Source organism: Micropterus dolomieu, linkage group LG21, assembly GCF_021292245.1.
Source record: "Micropterus dolomieu isolate WLL.071019.BEF.003 ecotype Adirondacks linkage group LG21, ASM2129224v1, whole genome shotgun sequence".
Classification (NCBI taxonomy): domain Eukaryota; kingdom Metazoa; phylum Chordata; class Actinopteri; order Centrarchiformes; family Centrarchidae; genus Micropterus; species Micropterus dolomieu.
This window is the reverse complement of record NC_060170.1, coordinates 14,315,245-14,331,445: the sequence shown is the minus strand read 5'-3', so window position 1 is coordinate 14,331,445 and position 16,201 is coordinate 14,315,245. Positions and strand designations below refer to the sequence as shown.

Genomic DNA, 16,201 nt, shown 5'->3' with positions numbered 1-16,201 from the left:
AAGGTGGATAGGTGTTAACCGAGGTCTGTTGCCATGGCAATTTATGCTGCATCTCTAAACTGCTCCGAGCAGGTTTTGTTTGTGGTTAACTCGAGGTTACCCTGCACGTGGACTACACACCACATCTGTACTCAGTGTTAATGATGAGAAGTAGGATATTAATATACACCACTTCATAAAATGTTTAGATTTCATCTTGATTTGTTCCACTGTGGTTACAATGAAGTTCTGAACAGCATTACGTTCAGACAGCGAGCCCTGCATCCTCTGTGATTAGAGAGGAATTCATTAACGGGATAGTTTCTTAGCTCATCTGTAGTCTATAATTGAATTCTCCTAAGTGTTTTTGCATATTTAGATATATTATTTTACGTGTGGAGCCAGGGTGAGGGGTAATAACCGAGAAAAAAATTGATTAAAGTAGGAAATTTACAAGAAGAAAAATTGGAAATTTCCTGACATAAATTTAATAATAAATCGAAAATCACTCTGTTTTCTTCTGAATACGCCCAATCCAAGGCAAAGTCTCCAAGGTGCATGATAGTGATTGTGGGCTAAACTCAGGAGTATTTCCTCAATGCTAAATCCGATTGCAAAGTTTAATATAACTTTCCAGTGCATGCATAATACACGACAGACATGTGTGTGATGTTGCAGCCTTGCAGTGACTATAATGTCAGAGAATATTCAAGTTTTTTACTTGTAGATTAATCTTGGAAATTAAATTCTGTCTCGGATTATTACCCCTCCCTGCCGGCTCTTTTTTTTCTATTACAATGGACCCTGCACATTGGTAGTGTCAGGAAATTATCAATGTAAAGACAAGTTAACGGCTAAATCTAATATCGTGGCGGCCGACAAAGCCAGGGAGGCTTGTTGGCATCGCATTGAGTACATTTGTAGCCTAATTATCTTCACAGTGTTCTTATTGTATGTATTTTAAGGGCTCTGATTAAGAGATAAAGGTACAACTGCACATATGGTCCATTGCAATAGAAAAAAAGGAGCCAACGGAGAGGGGTAATAATCCGAGACGGAATTTAATTACCAAGATTAATCTACAAGTAAAAAAACTTGAATATTCTCTGACATTATAGTCACACATTTATGAGAGAAACTTCACTTTGCAAGGCTGCAACCTCACACACACGTCTGCCGTGTAGTAGGCTATGCATGCACTGGAAAGTTGTATTAAACTTTGCAATCGGAATTAGCGGTGAGGAAATACTCGTGAGTTTAGCCCACAATCACTATCATGCACCTTAGAGACTTTGCCTTGGATTGAGTTTTTATGACATTAATTTCAGGGAATTTCCGATTTTTCTTCTTGTAAATTTCACACTTTAATCTAGGATTTTTTTTCTTGGTTTATTAACCCTCACCCTGGCTCCCTATTCTTTGGACAGGTAAAATAGTCTATCTAAATATGTGAAAACACTAAGGAGAATTCAGTTATAGCCTAGAGATGGGCTACATCTACGAAACTATCCCGTTAAGTAAGATTCCTCTTTAAATCACTGAGACTGCAGGGCTCGCTCTCTGAACGTAATGCTGTTGTGTTCAGAACTTCATTGCAACCGCAGTGGAACAAATCAGGATGAAATCTAAACATATTTTATGAAGCGATGCGTAGCCTATTAATATCCTGAGTACAGATGTGGTGTGTACACCGCGTATCAGGATAACCTCGAGATAACCACGAACAAAACCTGCTCGTAGCAGTTTAGAGATACAGCGTAAATTGCCATGGCAACAGACCTCGGGTAACACCTATCCACCTTTCGAAGTACGGGATAACCGGGAAGTTACACCCGACGCTTGTGCTTGTTTCCTCTTATGTTTAGTTTGTCTGTTGGTGTTCAGTTATGTTTCTGCATTTTGGTCTGGTCCTGTCTGTTCCCCTCGTTTGGTTTCACTTGCTTGCCTGTGTCTAATTACCTCATGTCCACCAGCTGACCCGCCCCGCTCGTTACTTGGTGTTTAAATGTTGGATTGTTCTGTTCAGTCTTTGAGACGTCTTTGTCATATGAGTGTCCTGCTGTGCTCTGTTCTCCGTATTTTTGGACAATGCTCTGTTTCTTGTATTTTGTTCCTGTTTTTTTGGATTACACTGTTCACTTTGGATTTACTCTTTGTTTGGATTACATTTGTGTGAACTCTAGCCTTGAGCTCCCCTTGAAGCCTGTTTCAGTTAAATTTGTGTGTTAATAAACATTTTTTGAACTGCAACCTCCTCTCGTATTGTCGGCATTTGGGTCCACACCTAAGTTTGCACTCAGCCACCCCTGCCAGGGTTAGAATATATGCATGCATATGTCTGAAAAACATACGCATGGATGGGTGTGCCATGTTATTTTTTTTTTTTTAGAAGTAAACCAAAACAAGCTGCTAGCTGGAGGGAAAGGGGAGGTTTGTCCATTTGGCCATGACTCCATCACTGCCCTGAAGATGAGATTGGATTGCTGAATGTGTTTAATGTTTAATTCTGACACCACTAGAGCAGGTTTCTAAACACAATTAGCAAAACTTTAATTTGTATTAAGGGTTAGGGTCATAGTTGAATAGTAATGTGGCTTATGCCTTCTTGACCATAGGTAATTTAGCATTTTGCATCCCTGAATCATTTGGAAAATGTCATTTTGATGGTATTACGCTGATAATAGCTAGAGTAATTTTGTTAATTTTTTTGTTATTAAGTTAATAATTTGACATTATTTAAAGATTTGCTGTGACTGGTTACAGTGACTAACTGAAAGTTCCTGCCCCATATATATACTCTGCATAAGTTTTCTTGATGTGCAGTGACTATGGAAAGATCACCAGTTCAACATGGAACACGTCACCACACCAACACGTGTTAGTGTGGTGACATGTAGTTCACTGTATGCATGTAATCTGTCTGCACTCTTGCTTGTGAGGAGTAAATCAAGTTGCAAGCCTTTAGGCAAGACTGCCACGTTGCATAACTTCAACTGAGTTTGTGTATAACAGGTTGCTATAACAGCATCAACACTAAAGTCAACCCCCCCCAAAAATTAATAAAAACTTCCTCTTACTGCACAACGTAACTGTGTAGTATAGAACCATGTTTGTGGAGGTCCGATGTTTGTTTGTTTTTTGTTTTTTTTACACAATTAGGACAATAAATGACAATAAAGCATATTCTTTTCTGTAATTATGCATGACTATGGCTATAGCCAAGGAGTTGGAGACAATGGATTCTCACAGCTGATGCAGTGCAGGGGGGCGGTAGGCGTAAACACATGTACAAGCACACAATGAAAACTATTCTCTGGCGTCATGATTTTAATGGATTCAACAACGTTCACAGAGACGCACACTGTTTTGTATGCAAGTGTGGCTGTTTGTGCACATTTGCATCTTGTTAGTTTTCTCGGAATAATATTTTAATTGAATGATGGAATGCTTTATTCTGTAGGCTATATTATAACATTGACGCTGAGAAACTCAAATAAGAAAAAGAGAGGAAACGGTAGATTATTTCAGAGCACGTGCGGGGTTGTTGCCATGTGCTTGAGTCAAAAAAGTATTTCTAACTGATCCAGGAAAGGGGGTTCGGCACACTGCAAGCCCATGTTTGTCTTTGCTTTGATGGAGTGGTTACACAACATAACCCACCATTCAGCCTGTGGTTCGTCCAACCCTGATAAAATCATCTCACTGAGCTGTCGTGCACGTGCACGTGTATTAGGTGGGGATGGGTTTGTGTCTCTGTGTCTCTCCACGCCCCCCATCTTTTAAACCAGTCCTCCCATAGGTTCTGTGGAAAGGTAACAGAAAGACCGGAGGCTCTATAAAGATCCATTTTGTTCAGTCCGCCACTCCGCTCGTTTCAGTTCTTCGGTCTGTCTTGTTTCCATCAGCACACACCAAAATGCCCAGCAAGAGGAAGAAGAACAAGCGTCGCATGCGGCGGGTGGTAAGTGGCACTTTCCCCCCCCGAACTAGGTTTCTATTCTCATCACTATCAGATCCAGAGTCTCTTGGACTTCATTTGAATATGAACCAGTTCCAAGTCAGCTAGTGGGGACCTTCTTCTCTCGGAACATTTTGGAGGAAAATTACTTTTTTGGAAGTTTGTGATGGTAGTGGTTGTTTTCTTGTTCTTTTCAATTCTTAACTGTCTTCCCAAAAGAAAAAAACGTTCTTTTTGTGCACGTAACCCACAGTGATTGTGCAAATGAATTATTGGTATACATATTTTGCATCAAATTAATGGAAAATCCATGTTTTGCACAAACGATCAAATACAGAAAAGTGAGAACATTTTTGTTTCCTTTTAATTGGCACATGGGTTTGTGATTCTGTTGATGTCAATGATTACTTATTTGACAGCACATTCACACTTGTTTTTCTTGTGACGCTCACGACTCCGAGGGACTCCAGGCTCCGTGCGTAAATCAGCAAAGATAGAAGGCTGCACAATTTGTTTTTATTTGATCGAAATCATGCAGTCATTTTTAGTAGCACGACACTTCAGATGCATCTGGCTTTGCCATGGATGCAAGAGACAAATAAACTTCTTGGCTTAACTCTCATGCGCTCTCAGTGTACATGCGCTGGGAAAGCAAGCTAAAAGGGTCAATTCTGGGATGGTAATTTCAGGTTAATTATATTTATGTGTTCATAGTCATTAAACGTGAAAATATATCCTTCCACATTCCTAAATATAGATTCACTTAGCATGCACTATACAAATTACATAATTCAATATTCTGAAGCTGCCATGACATGATAATTGACTATTATCTCACTTTTGGCAATTATTTCTACTTCTGAACATTCAGTGCTCAAAGAGAAGAAGTGGGTGTGGCAGAGAGGGGCAGGAAGGGGAGGGATGTATAATGAGTGAGCAAGTAGCACAGAAGCTCCAATTTCTCAGAGGGCAAAGGTTACTCCATCACCAAACACTGTTTTCTGTAATTTCTTTCCCAATCATAATTGTCACCCTGCTTTATTATAATTTCTAATTTAAAATTGATTACTTACTTCACCACTAAAGGCTGACTTGAAGCCTGGTCCTCCAGCTCTGGGAAGACTTCTAGGTATGGAGTTTATGGCATTGTTCCACAGCCCCTCCTGCCTCTCGCTGGCTGGCCAGTCCATGACTCTCAGCACCACACAACTGTATTTGGTAGTGTGTTGACTGGAGGAATGTCTTGCATTAGTTTTGCCAGATTGGAGTCTGCACAATCTCTGATTCTGAGTCTGCCAGTGACACACAGATAAAAATGGGCCTAGGAGTCACTTACAGCTCTGTGTTATCACCAATTCCCTCAGAGACATCAGAGCAGAGAGGGGAAGGAGCAGCTGGACACTTGAAGTCGTCAAGCTGAGGGCTCCTCTTTGGCCACGCATGCCTTTGTATGTAAGCACCCAAACTTTGATAAAAAGAATTTCTCCCCAAGGGTGGCTTGGCCTCCTTAATACAGCCCGAGGAACACAAGGAATTGCTTTGATTAATTGAACTTGTATATTACTCTGTGGTAGTGAGGTGTGGAGTTTTAGAAAGCAAGTTGTATGCAGGCAAAGATAAGGAAGAGGTTGTTTTGACGGTGGCTAGGTGGATGAGTGTAGACATATGTACTTACACACTCATGCCTTGTTGGCATACAGCATTGGTCTAGCACTGTGAATGCCTAACCGGCAGTGGGCCTAACAAAAGCATTCTTGTCAAGTGATTGTAACCTGATTATAACCTGATTATAATGTGATTATGCCCACTGTCTGGCCCGTGGGGCACCCATCAGTGCTGCTGACTCGCACGGTTTCCATTCCCGCTTCACCAGACCTGTCAGGACCACTCCGATTCAACTAATTAGCTCCCATTATCTAACTAGCTTTGCTGGGCCTATTCCCAGTTACCCAGCCCCTCCCTCCAGGAGTCTGGGCTCCTAAAACCTCCATTAAAGCCTGAGGGGATTTTGTCCACTGCTGAAAAACATGTTGGATGTGGCTGGGATGGCATGTCTGGTATTCCTGCAGACAGAAATGTGCTAGAATGAAACTTAGTCTGACAACAACATCAGTGCCAGAATGCCTCCGTAGCATTCAAACCCTTAAACTCCCATTTGTCACTTATGTTTGTTTATGCCACACTAAGTACTGAAGTGGAATCTTGTTGAATAAAGTTTCACACCCTATTCAGCTTTCACACTACAAGGATCAGTAGTTTGAGCTAAAAAAATTTGTTAAGGGTAAATTAAATTCAAATTAATTGTACATTTTCCGCAACAGAATGAGTTATAACTGCAGATATATCATGAAAAGAAAAATAAATAATCACTCACATGTAATGACAACAACCATTAACTTATATCTTTTCTCTCTTGCAGCAGGCCCAGAGGAGAGCCCTTGAAGAGCAACATTCAGCCAATCCGCCAGTCAAAACGAGCCCCGGGATTGCAGTGAGTGCGCCCCCTGCTGCAGCCCCAAAGAAAGCTAAAACTCCAGCTCCAGCTCCAAAAAAGATCCCAGAGGCCGTTCGCATTGCTGTCCCCGTTGTGGAGACCCCCAGAGTAGAACCAAAACCAGTTGTGAAAGAACCAGAACCAGTTGTGAAAGAACCAGAACCAGTGGTGATAGAACCAGAACCAGTTGTGAAAGAACCAGAACCAGTTGTGATAGAACCAGAACCAGTTGTGAAAGAACCAGAACCAGTGGTGATAGAACCAGAACCAGTTGTGAAAGAACCAGAACCAGTTGTGATAGAACCAGAACCAGTTGTGAAAGAACCAGTCGCAGAGCCCGTCCCAGTTGAGGTAGAGGTGCCACAGTCTTTGCTACAGCCTGAGGCTGTGGTGTTGGAACAGACTTCAGCTGAAGTTGAGGTGGAAGTCCCAGCCCGGGTCACTGAAGAAGCACCGGTCATTGAGACTCCACCAGTGGAGCCTTCAGTTGTTGACGCTGCAATAGTGCAGGTGGCTCAACCTGTCATTCCTGAAACAGAACCAGTAACAGAGGTAAGAACGGCCTTGTTTCATACATGTGTGGATGTTGGAGACAGACATTTGACTGGGTAATAAAAACTTAAATTGACTTTCTTAACCAGTGGAGTCCACAGTTAAACATTACATTTTCAAATTGTCAGAAAATATCCCCATCGGGTTTCTATTAGAACATCAGTTTTCTCTGCAGGTCTGGTGTGATGGCTCCCCAAAGGCAATTTTGTGTAGACTATAGCAGGACAATAGGGCATGATAAGGCATGGTAATTTCCCTGCCAATTATAAGGAAACCTGGTCTTGAAAATTTGCTTTAGATTATTTGATGTCTCCACTAGCAGAGATCCCAGAGTGTGCCTTTTTATTTTTTATGACATCTCACCAAGTTGGTTCCAAGAAGGAACCAACTTGGTGAGATGCAATGAGCCACATAGGGTTCAGCATGTACCTTCATTAAAAGTGCATGCAGTTGCCAGCAATGGGTATTTCTTTATCAGGTTAGATGAAGTAGGTTCCAATGTGCATACGGTTTGCTGGAAAGACACTTTTCACGTGCGGTTTCTTAAAAAGCATGCAAATATTACGTCTTTAAGTTTGAGTTTTGTCGGCGACCATTTTAGATGCTGTTTGGTCAAATGGTATGTGCTGTGGCTGGGTCCTTGTGGGAGAAGGGAGGCGGAATTGGTGGGGGGTGGCGAGCAGAGGGAACAACGTGTTCCATTTAGCAAAGAGGTGGAAAGTTGAGTGATTGTAACCTACATCAGTGGGAGACTGGGCAGAGCCTTTTCAACAGTCATTATACATAATCACACACATTAAGACATGCCTGTGTCACTGAGCACACGTCTCTGTTGAATTGTTACTACTTCTGGATAAGAAGCAAAATTGGCGGGATAGGATAGATGGCAGATGTAGTTATCGCCATGACATTTCTTCATTTTATTGTGCCACAAGAAGAGGTTGTCCAATGTAATGTGCTATACTGGATAATAAATTGTTTTTGTAATATATGCTATCTGTGAAGTTGGTTTTCAGTTATGAAGGTAATGAAATTAGTGAAAAAGCGTGTTGTATTTAAATAAGGCTTTTGGTTATTTGCACAGTTGTAGCTTTTACACATTCTCTATATCTATACTGCATTCTTACTATATATCATTAATTAAATGCCTATAAAGTTTTTGACCTCCAAACCTATACATTTAGAAAAAAATATGGTCACATAGTCTTTGTTTCATGCAGCCATCACGTAGGCACTTTGGGAACAGAATGTTCTGTTTCAGTCGGTAGACGGGAGGCTACATGCAGACTTACACACAAGCTGCACATACATGTACATCTGTGTGCATACACCCTAGCAAATGCACACACACGTACACACACACACACACACACACACACACAACACACACACACAACACAAACTAACTAAAGTTATGGTCTTCGCTCCCGGTAGCCATGACAGCATATGGAGCACGCTGCTTTTACTCACGGGTGTTAGCGTGCACGTGCGTGCATGAGGATTCCCCAGGGATGGGTTTACATTTACATTTACATGTAGTTGTAGGTTTGGACTATAACCTCTAACCCCTAAGGGTTATATTGTACCCACTGAGGTTTAGAGGACCAATGAAGACGTTTCTATTGGAGATGAACTGTCCATCACTGTATAGTTATTGTAGTTATAGCTGTGGCAGTATCCACCTCCTTACCTCCCTCCCTCTCTCCCCCCACCACGCCACCCCTCTTTTCCTCCCTTCTTGCTTGGCTTCTTCTCTGCTCCTTCACTGCTTGCAGATGTGCAAGATTCAGCGCAGACACTCTTGCAAAACTGAAAATTAGTCAGTGCTGGCTGTAACTGCAGACACATACAGCAGCACGTTAAATATATGGTGCAGGTACTATTTTACTTGTTCTGCTTTATGAACATGAGTTTGTGAAACTTTACTCACAGACAAATTGCGCACTTGCGGCCAAGGACCTGCAAGAAAGTGTACACTCTTTGACACCATGCGTCAGGCTAGAGCTGGACATCACTGGGTCAGTTGATCAGTATATCATAGAATCAGAGCATTTATAAATGGGACTCGTATTCAGCTGGCTTTGGGAACAAAGAGAGGTGGCCCCTCCGCTTCTGGTTGTCACCACGGAGACTCAGGTGAGTATAAACCCACAACCCAATCTACAGACCTGCTGAGTGTTTCATTTTTCTGTGGCTTGAAGCGACAGTGGGTGTGGCTTCTCCTGAAGCTGAACATTTTGTACCAGCTGGCTCTGTCTGTGCTCCTGCAGCCATCCTCTACTCCCCCTTCAATCCCTCACCCCTCTTTACCTTGTAAATTTAAACTCCCTCACCACCCTTCCGTCCCTCCCACCACTTGTTCCTCGCTGTCTCTCCTTTCTCCCTCCTTCCCCCTCATCTGATATCACCCTTTCACCGTTCCCTTCACCCCTCTTCTCCCTCCTTTCCTTATTCTTCCATCCTCCATCGCCCCTCTTCCCCTCCGGTCCTATGGCAGCCTATGGGCCCTTTTTTAGATTGTCTTCTCAGCACAAGCACTCATCCACGTTTTTTTTCCCATTGGATATTTGCTGGAAGTACTGGGAGAAGACAGGATTGGGGGAGATGGGATATTGAGTTCTGTGTTCATCTGCAAGTGTGTAGTTGTTAGTACTTTGATATTTGGTGTGTTGAAGAGGGTTTTGTGCCCCCCCCCCCCCAGTGTTTAGGGGTCTGTTTTCAGAGACACTAGAGCTTTGTTAGCTGAACCATACACTTTTTGCAAACTTACTTTAACTTACCAAAATTAGAGTGTTTATGAGACCATCAAGTTGGTTGTAACACATGTCTTTGTTTATGGATTAGCATGTTCTGCGTAAAAGCTGTCCATTTCCAGATCAGCTTTGATTTGTTGCTGAATTTGGGGAGGCAGGATCTGTGTGCAGTTCAGTTTGGTACATAGTGTTCTACTCACAAACTGGAGGAGGTGTGTACACTTTATGGATGTTCCTGTCAAGCAAAGGAAGATGTATAGTCCAACTCCATCTTCTCTCCCCTATACCATCCCCCCACCCCCTCCCTGCGTGCACCAGACTTGTCCTACATTGAAGACATGCTGTACAAGACAGTCTAAATAATTTACTGTCAGACTATGAAGATTTACAATATTTATGTGCTGCTCCCCTGTGATTGCCACTATGGCTCAACATACTTGGCTGCACAATGGGTGCTGCCATTGGCTATTTAGGGTACTGCCAACTGTTCCATTTTCTGAGCATATGTGTCTAGAAAGTAAGTATTTCTATGAGTTAAATAGCAAAGAAGGTGGAAACGCACCGCTAACTAAAGAATATCTTCCCTTGTTCTGTTAAAGATTCAGTGTCTTGCTGAGGGACTGTTTCTAGAAATAAATAAAGATGAAATAAAAGATGTTGGAGTTTTAAATTTGAGTGGATTTATGGAGTAAATTCCTGATGACGAAGGGGGCGAGAAATGGGCGTACCAGCTTCTCATTATGCAATTGGTTGTAACAACATTCCTGTAGGATATATAATGTTCCCCCTCTTCTCCTGAACTACAGCTACACTCACACACAAAACATACTGTTACGAGGAGTGTGTGCATATGTTGTGTATGTTGGTAGACCGCCAGTGAAAATGTATGATCCGAAAACAAAATAAATTTGGCACACTTTTTTGGACACAGTAAAACCTGCTTAGACTCTCACTAGGTTTTCTTTGTTAAATTCCTTAAGGCCATACCAGCTACAGTTTGGCTGACAAAATGTTGTGTAGAAGATCATTTTGCTCTGGGCACATTTTTAGGACCTGTGTGCTCCTCCCATAGCTTACCATTTTTTTTTCTTTCCACCATCTCTGGCCTTTTGTATTGGATTCCATATATATGAATAAGCTTTCTCTCTTTTTCCTTCATAGGTCGTACCCCCAGCTGAGGCTCCAGTGGCGGCTCCTGCTGAGATTAAGGTAAAACAAACCTGCATGTTACATTCATACACACACTCAACCCCTTTTCTGTCCCCCTAGACTGAACTTGCTCGGGCAGTATATCTCAGAAGCGTGAACGAGTACGAGTACTTCAACATGATGCATTGCAAATGAGACCTGCTTTGGTTTTTGAACAGCTTATTTCAGAAACCACTTTAAATGTCTTGAAGAGGGGTCAGCAGTAGCGTACAAGTTTGTAGAGCAGTGTTGTTCGTTGGAGATTTGCTGGTTTCATTTCAGAACTGTCTGAAAAATGTTTCTATCAAAAGAAAACAATTCAACATGAACAATATGAAAAAAACAAATAAAAATCACTAGTCTGTTTGATTACAACCTTTACAACCTTTTTATAAAGCATAATAGAGTACATTCATTGAGCACAAAAACCTGTCTGTAATGCAACACATTTCAGTATATTTGGTGGTCCTGCTCATATGTTACATGTTGCGCGCAGTTGTGCAAAAGACGGCATCTGAGTAACTCAGAGTTTCCACTCATGTTTTACAAGTTTATAACAGCAGTAACTGGACAAGAGAACCCTTTCAATGGAAAGGTGCTATGTTTCTGTGAATTAAGGTTCACACCTTGCATAACAACCACACTTTGCCTCAGGTCTCTTTCTCTTGCATGACAGAGTGATCCAATCATAACTGCTCCAAATGTTTTCAGGGAGAACACCTAAGAAACATCGGGCCTTGTGTTCAAATTGTATGTTTTATTATAAAGGATAAAAACATTTTTAAGGATCTGTAAACAATTATTCACATAAAAAACTGATGTTCATTATTGACCAAAAGAAGAATCTAAATAACCTTGCAATTTAGAAACCAGTCGTCAGAAACAGCTAGGTACGATAAGTTAAATTTCATCATATTATTACTTACCTACACTGTAGGTTGTAGTCAGTGCAGAAAAATTCCAACACTCGTTGTTCTATTCACCCATCTATTGATCAATTTATCCATTTGCTAAAGTGTTTTGTTTAACTTTGGCCAGATTGAGACAGAAGATACTACAGTCAAAGCCACAGAGACAGAACAGGTAAGACCGATGATCTTTATCGCATCATGGTTTGACATTATAGTTATATAGTTGTGTAAATATACAGTTGAATCGTAAACTCTGCAGTCTTAATCATCCATGCCCATGCTCAAAAATGGTTTATCAAATATTTATTTTCTGTTTGTTCCCTTGTGGCATGTTGCATGCTTTCTTAATGTGTGCCGTGTTGATTTTGCATGTGCAGACGCATAATGTCTGCGAGCCACAGTCTGAAGTGGAAGAAGAAGACACAGCCCTTGAGGCTGAGGTGGAAGTGGCCATCACAGAAGCCACTGGAGAACCAGTGGTAGAGGCACTTACGACTGACGAAATTTCTGCTGAAGCAGAACCCGCTGCAGTCGAGGTGGTTACAAAAACAGTGGTGGAATCAGTGGAGGAGGTTATCGCAGAGATACCTGAGCTGGAACAGGTGATTGAAGCTGTTGTCAGTCCTGCAGCCCCAGAAGAAGATGACGCTGAAATAGAAGTTTTGACTGAAGATGTACCTGACGGCCCTGCTGAGCCTGTTACAATGACAGAGGTGCCACATTGACAAAAACATGTTCCTTTTCTTTCTTGAACTCTTAATCTTCTTCCAAGAACACAACCTGATACAGAAGTGCATGTTTTACTTATTTACGTATGTGCCTTGGAACAGTTATTGTGGAAGTCCTTATCACTCATTTATCATTCAGTGGTGTTGCTGTACATGATTTCCTGAATATCTATCAAACAAAAGATGGGGATAGCTATTTTCTAACAGCTGACAAAAGACTTGAGTTAGGTTATTAAGCAGGTTGTCAAAAGTAGAACTTCCTCAATGGCCTCATTGGTTTTCTGGCATGTTTCTTACTTTGCATACTTTTTTTCAAAATGTAACTTAACAGCAAAGACTAATGAAATACTGTGCCCTACTATTTGTTTCGTGTACATCAGGATGCCCCTGCCCAAGCTGTGGAAATCCCAGTGGTGAGTATATATTTTCTATTGTGTTTTTCCCCATCCAGAAATCCATTAATAACATTTATAACAAAGTTTATATATTAGCCTCCTCTTGCTAAAGCCTTTATTTTGCAGCATTTGAGTAACAGGTTTTCCTTTAAATGGCAATATTTCATAAGTAGAAGTTTGACTTTGGCCACAGCTGCGCGTGTTGTCCTAAATTTTGACATGGAGGTATCTGCCGTCTCACCAGGTGCCAGTCACCATCCCAGAGGCTTCGGTAGAAGAGGCTGAAGCCCCCGTAACTGAAGTCAATGAGGTAAAACCTAAACAATTTCAATCAACATATTATGTGACAATATTAGATGACTGCAATCTAGATATGGATCACCCTGAAATCAAACGTTTATGGGTTATGCTATTAATGAATCATGTTCTTAAAGGTAGCCAGCTATTTTTTTTTTTTTACCCACATTTAATTTGATACAAAATTCAATATCCGTCTTAAATTATTGATTGATGGCAATGATTCAGTTGACATTTTCTCCTGGGATGCTATTAATTCCCCTCATTGCATGTGCTGGTTTGTGGAAATCCTTTCTTATCTTTCTTGTTCTCCCCTTCTCTCTTTTCAGGCACCTGCCACCCAGGAGATTGCAGAGAGCCTGGTTGATGACTTTGTTGTCACAGAATCTGCCTCAGCATTGGATGTTGCCATTGCTGTGTCTGCTGCTGTCGAGCCGGTAAGAATTACACAAAGAGGAATTCACCATTAGACACTACTACAATTTTTACAGTTAATACGCAACATCCTTTAAGTTCCAAGAAAGTTGGCATTTCATTGGCTTCCTGCCTCATGTTATCAAAATGGTACCAGTTAAAACAACAAAGTTAACTTGAGCTGTTGCTTAGGGCCCCATTGCCACCAGAGGGCCACAAAACACATTTCATTGTGCACATCTGTACATAATATGACTTTAAAAGATTCTGCTGTAGTATCATTCATTCAATTTAATCAATAGCTTGTTTATTACAAAATCAATATTAAAGCTATTAACCACATTAAATTACAGTTTGATGTGTTACATTAGGATACATCACATTCCTAATGGATGCTGAGGTGGAACACAGTGTGATGAGGTACCATTTTAGTGTGCAGGTTACAGTGAAGCCCAATGCATTTTTATTATTTAATTTTGACATAAATCTGACTAAAATGTTGCTGCAACCTTATTAAGATGCAAAGACCAATGTGTATTGCACATAATCATTTGCACAAATTTTATGTTTAGCTTTTATTTTAACAGCCACCTCTCTCTGCTTGCTATGTTAAGGAAATTGTGGAAATGAGTGACACCCTCAACACCCAGTCAGAATCTGTGGATGTGACGCCCGCTGAGCCTGACCCTGCTGCTTCCCCTGCAGAGGAAATTGTCATTGTGAGTTACTATCAGGATTTAACCATTTTAGACACTAACTGAAATCTGGTACATTGTATTGTGAAAATGTTTAATCATAGCTTTGTATATGATGCATGTAATTAAAAACCACCATTTGAAGAAATCTTCCCGTGTTACTTCCCTCATTTATTCTGTATATCCAAAGAGAATATGGAGCTTTCTTCTCTGTTGTTCTGTTGACCACCTACCCTGTCTCCTAGCTGCGTCATCTCTCCCCTCCCTTCAATTTCAGGATGCCACTGCTGACCAGACATTTACGGATGTGCTGTCAGAAGAGCCTAAGTCAGAAATCTGTGACATGCCGTGTCAGATGCAGCTCGCTGTCGAGTCTGCACAGATCAGCTCAATGGTAGGCACAGCTTAAAAAAAACTTTCCTTGCAGAATGGTCCCAAATACACGTTCCAGTTATTTAGAGGTGACACGTACAGATTAGTGTTTGTTCATTTTACGCAGATTTGTGGATGTATCAATATTGGGGATTTGCAGTGTACTCACTTGCTCTAATGTCTTATTTTCTGCTCAGGAGATGTCAGTTGAGGCATCGCTAAATGGACACATTGTTCCACAGGTCTCCATCGAGGGCTAGATACGATCATACAGCTTAGAAGACCTTTTTTGTCTTTTGTAAGTTTCTCACAATATTGAATCAGCCCTTTATCACAAAGATTGTTTACCTCTTTAAAAATTACTCACTTTCTACTAGCTGCCACTAACAAGGCTCCTGTCTGATTCTTTCTCTCTTTCAGATTCCCTTTTGGTCATTTCGAGGGCTTGAGGCTTTACAGGGAGTCAACCAGCAACCAGAACCACCAGGAAATTGAAGGGACATCCACACTTGAAGTGCCTTTCTGGCCCTTGTTCCTGTCAAAACACCAAACGAAATGTCAACATGCCATAAACCGATGCATTCAAGGCAGCACGACAGACTGTTGTCATAAGTGTGCAGAAATGGAAATAAACATTTTGTGGCTCCTGTATTTCTCCCCAAAAGTATGTACAGTAGCAGTGGAAGCAGAAGTTCTTGAGAGATGGAGATTCATAAACCAAGATAAATGGCAATGATGATATTTCTTAGCATGTTCCCACCTCTTCAGAATATCTTCTTCTGTACTACATACATTCAATACATGTGAATACTGTAACATCGATGAATGTGGCTATAGTTTGTACTTGAGCCTGTGGTTATAAGGGGGCGGGGGGCAACTCGTTCTGCTTTTTAGTTTTTCACATTTCACAAATCACAGATTTTGTTTGTCAGCCCTTTTTTACCCTCAAAGACACATCTACAAACTTCCCCCTATAGCTCCAGTTCTCCCTTCTGCCTAAATGAAATGCCAATGCTAAGGTTAGTACGGTGCCAAAACACATCCTAAAGCTAGAGTTTTAGACTTTATGGCCACTGGAGGATGACAGTTTGAGGGGATGAGCTGAGGTGTCTTTTTCTGTTGCTGTTGTTTCCCACACTTTTCTGTTTTTTAAAGTCATTTTGTATAGACCACATGATGTGTTACAGTTTTATATTCAAGGTTTGTGCTCTGGAAAGGAAATGTGATTTGGTGATGGGGATCTCTGTTGTTGGGCTGACGTGATCCACTTTTGAAATAAAGCTGTAACTCATTGTGATGCAAGAGTACTTGTTTTACTTTCTATACACTATTTCACTCACATAAAATACACAGATGGGAGAAACAGTCTGAAATAAATCAATGTTGGACTGGGGCTGAGGGAAATACATAAATGATTATTTATGACTTATAATTTAGTAACATCCAGGTCAGTCCTGCACTGGCC

At 41.1% G+C, this 16,201-nt stretch overlaps 1 protein-coding gene and 1 long non-coding RNA gene across 7 annotated transcripts; one reads left to right on the top strand and one right to left on the bottom strand.

The window, feature by feature from the left end:
• Positions 1–3,782: 3,782 nt before the first annotated feature.
• Positions 3,783–16,033, top strand: LOC123959677 (calphotin-like). Of its 4 annotated transcripts, XM_046033866.1 has the most exons (13): positions 3,783–3,940; positions 6,357–6,599; positions 6,684–6,983; positions 10,898–10,945; positions 11,963–12,007; positions 12,213–12,548; positions 12,944–12,976; positions 13,203–13,268; positions 13,585–13,692; positions 14,284–14,388; positions 14,642–14,758; positions 14,934–15,034; positions 15,157–16,033. In XM_046033866.1, exons 1-12 carry the CDS (start codon positions 3,896–3,898, stop codon positions 14,994–14,996), a joined length of 1,509 nt encoding a protein of 502 aa, XP_045889822.1. In that variant the 5' UTR covers positions 3,783–3,895; the 3' UTR covers positions 14,997–15,034; positions 15,157–16,033. The 4 variants fall into 4 exon arrangements, with proteins under 4 accessions (XP_045889822.1, XP_045889821.1, XP_045889819.1 ...); XM_046033865.1 differs by having other exon boundaries at positions 6,357–6,983; positions 14,979–15,034; XM_046033863.1 differs by having other exon boundaries at positions 6,357–6,983.
• On the bottom strand, positions 4,284–6,979 carry LOC123959678. Of its 3 annotated transcripts, XR_006822376.1 has the most exons (3): positions 6,312–6,979; positions 5,011–5,229; positions 4,284–4,580 (listed from the first exon to the last, which is right to left on the bottom strand). It is a non-coding gene; the product is annotated as an uncharacterized LOC123959678 (long non-coding RNA). The 3 variants fall into 3 exon arrangements; XR_006822375.1 differs by having other exon boundaries at positions 4,284–6,000; XR_006822374.1 differs by having other exon boundaries at positions 4,284–5,229.
• Positions 16,034–16,201: the final 168 nt, after the last annotated feature.

Excerpts from the sequence above, each read along its gene's own strand:
- LOC123959677 (XM_046033863.1), top strand. The coding sequence starts at position 3,896 with ATGCCCAGCAAGAGGAAGAAGAACAAGCGTCGCATGCGGCGGGTG. Across the intron at positions 10,946-11,962 it reads CGGCTCCTGCTGAGATTAAG|ATTGAGACAGAAGATACTAC; the intron begins GTAAAACAAACC and ends AACTTTGGCCAG. Across the intron at positions 14,389-14,641 it reads CTGCAGAGGAAATTGTCATT|GATGCCACTGCTGACCAGAC; the intron begins GTGAGTTACTAT and ends CTTCAATTTCAG.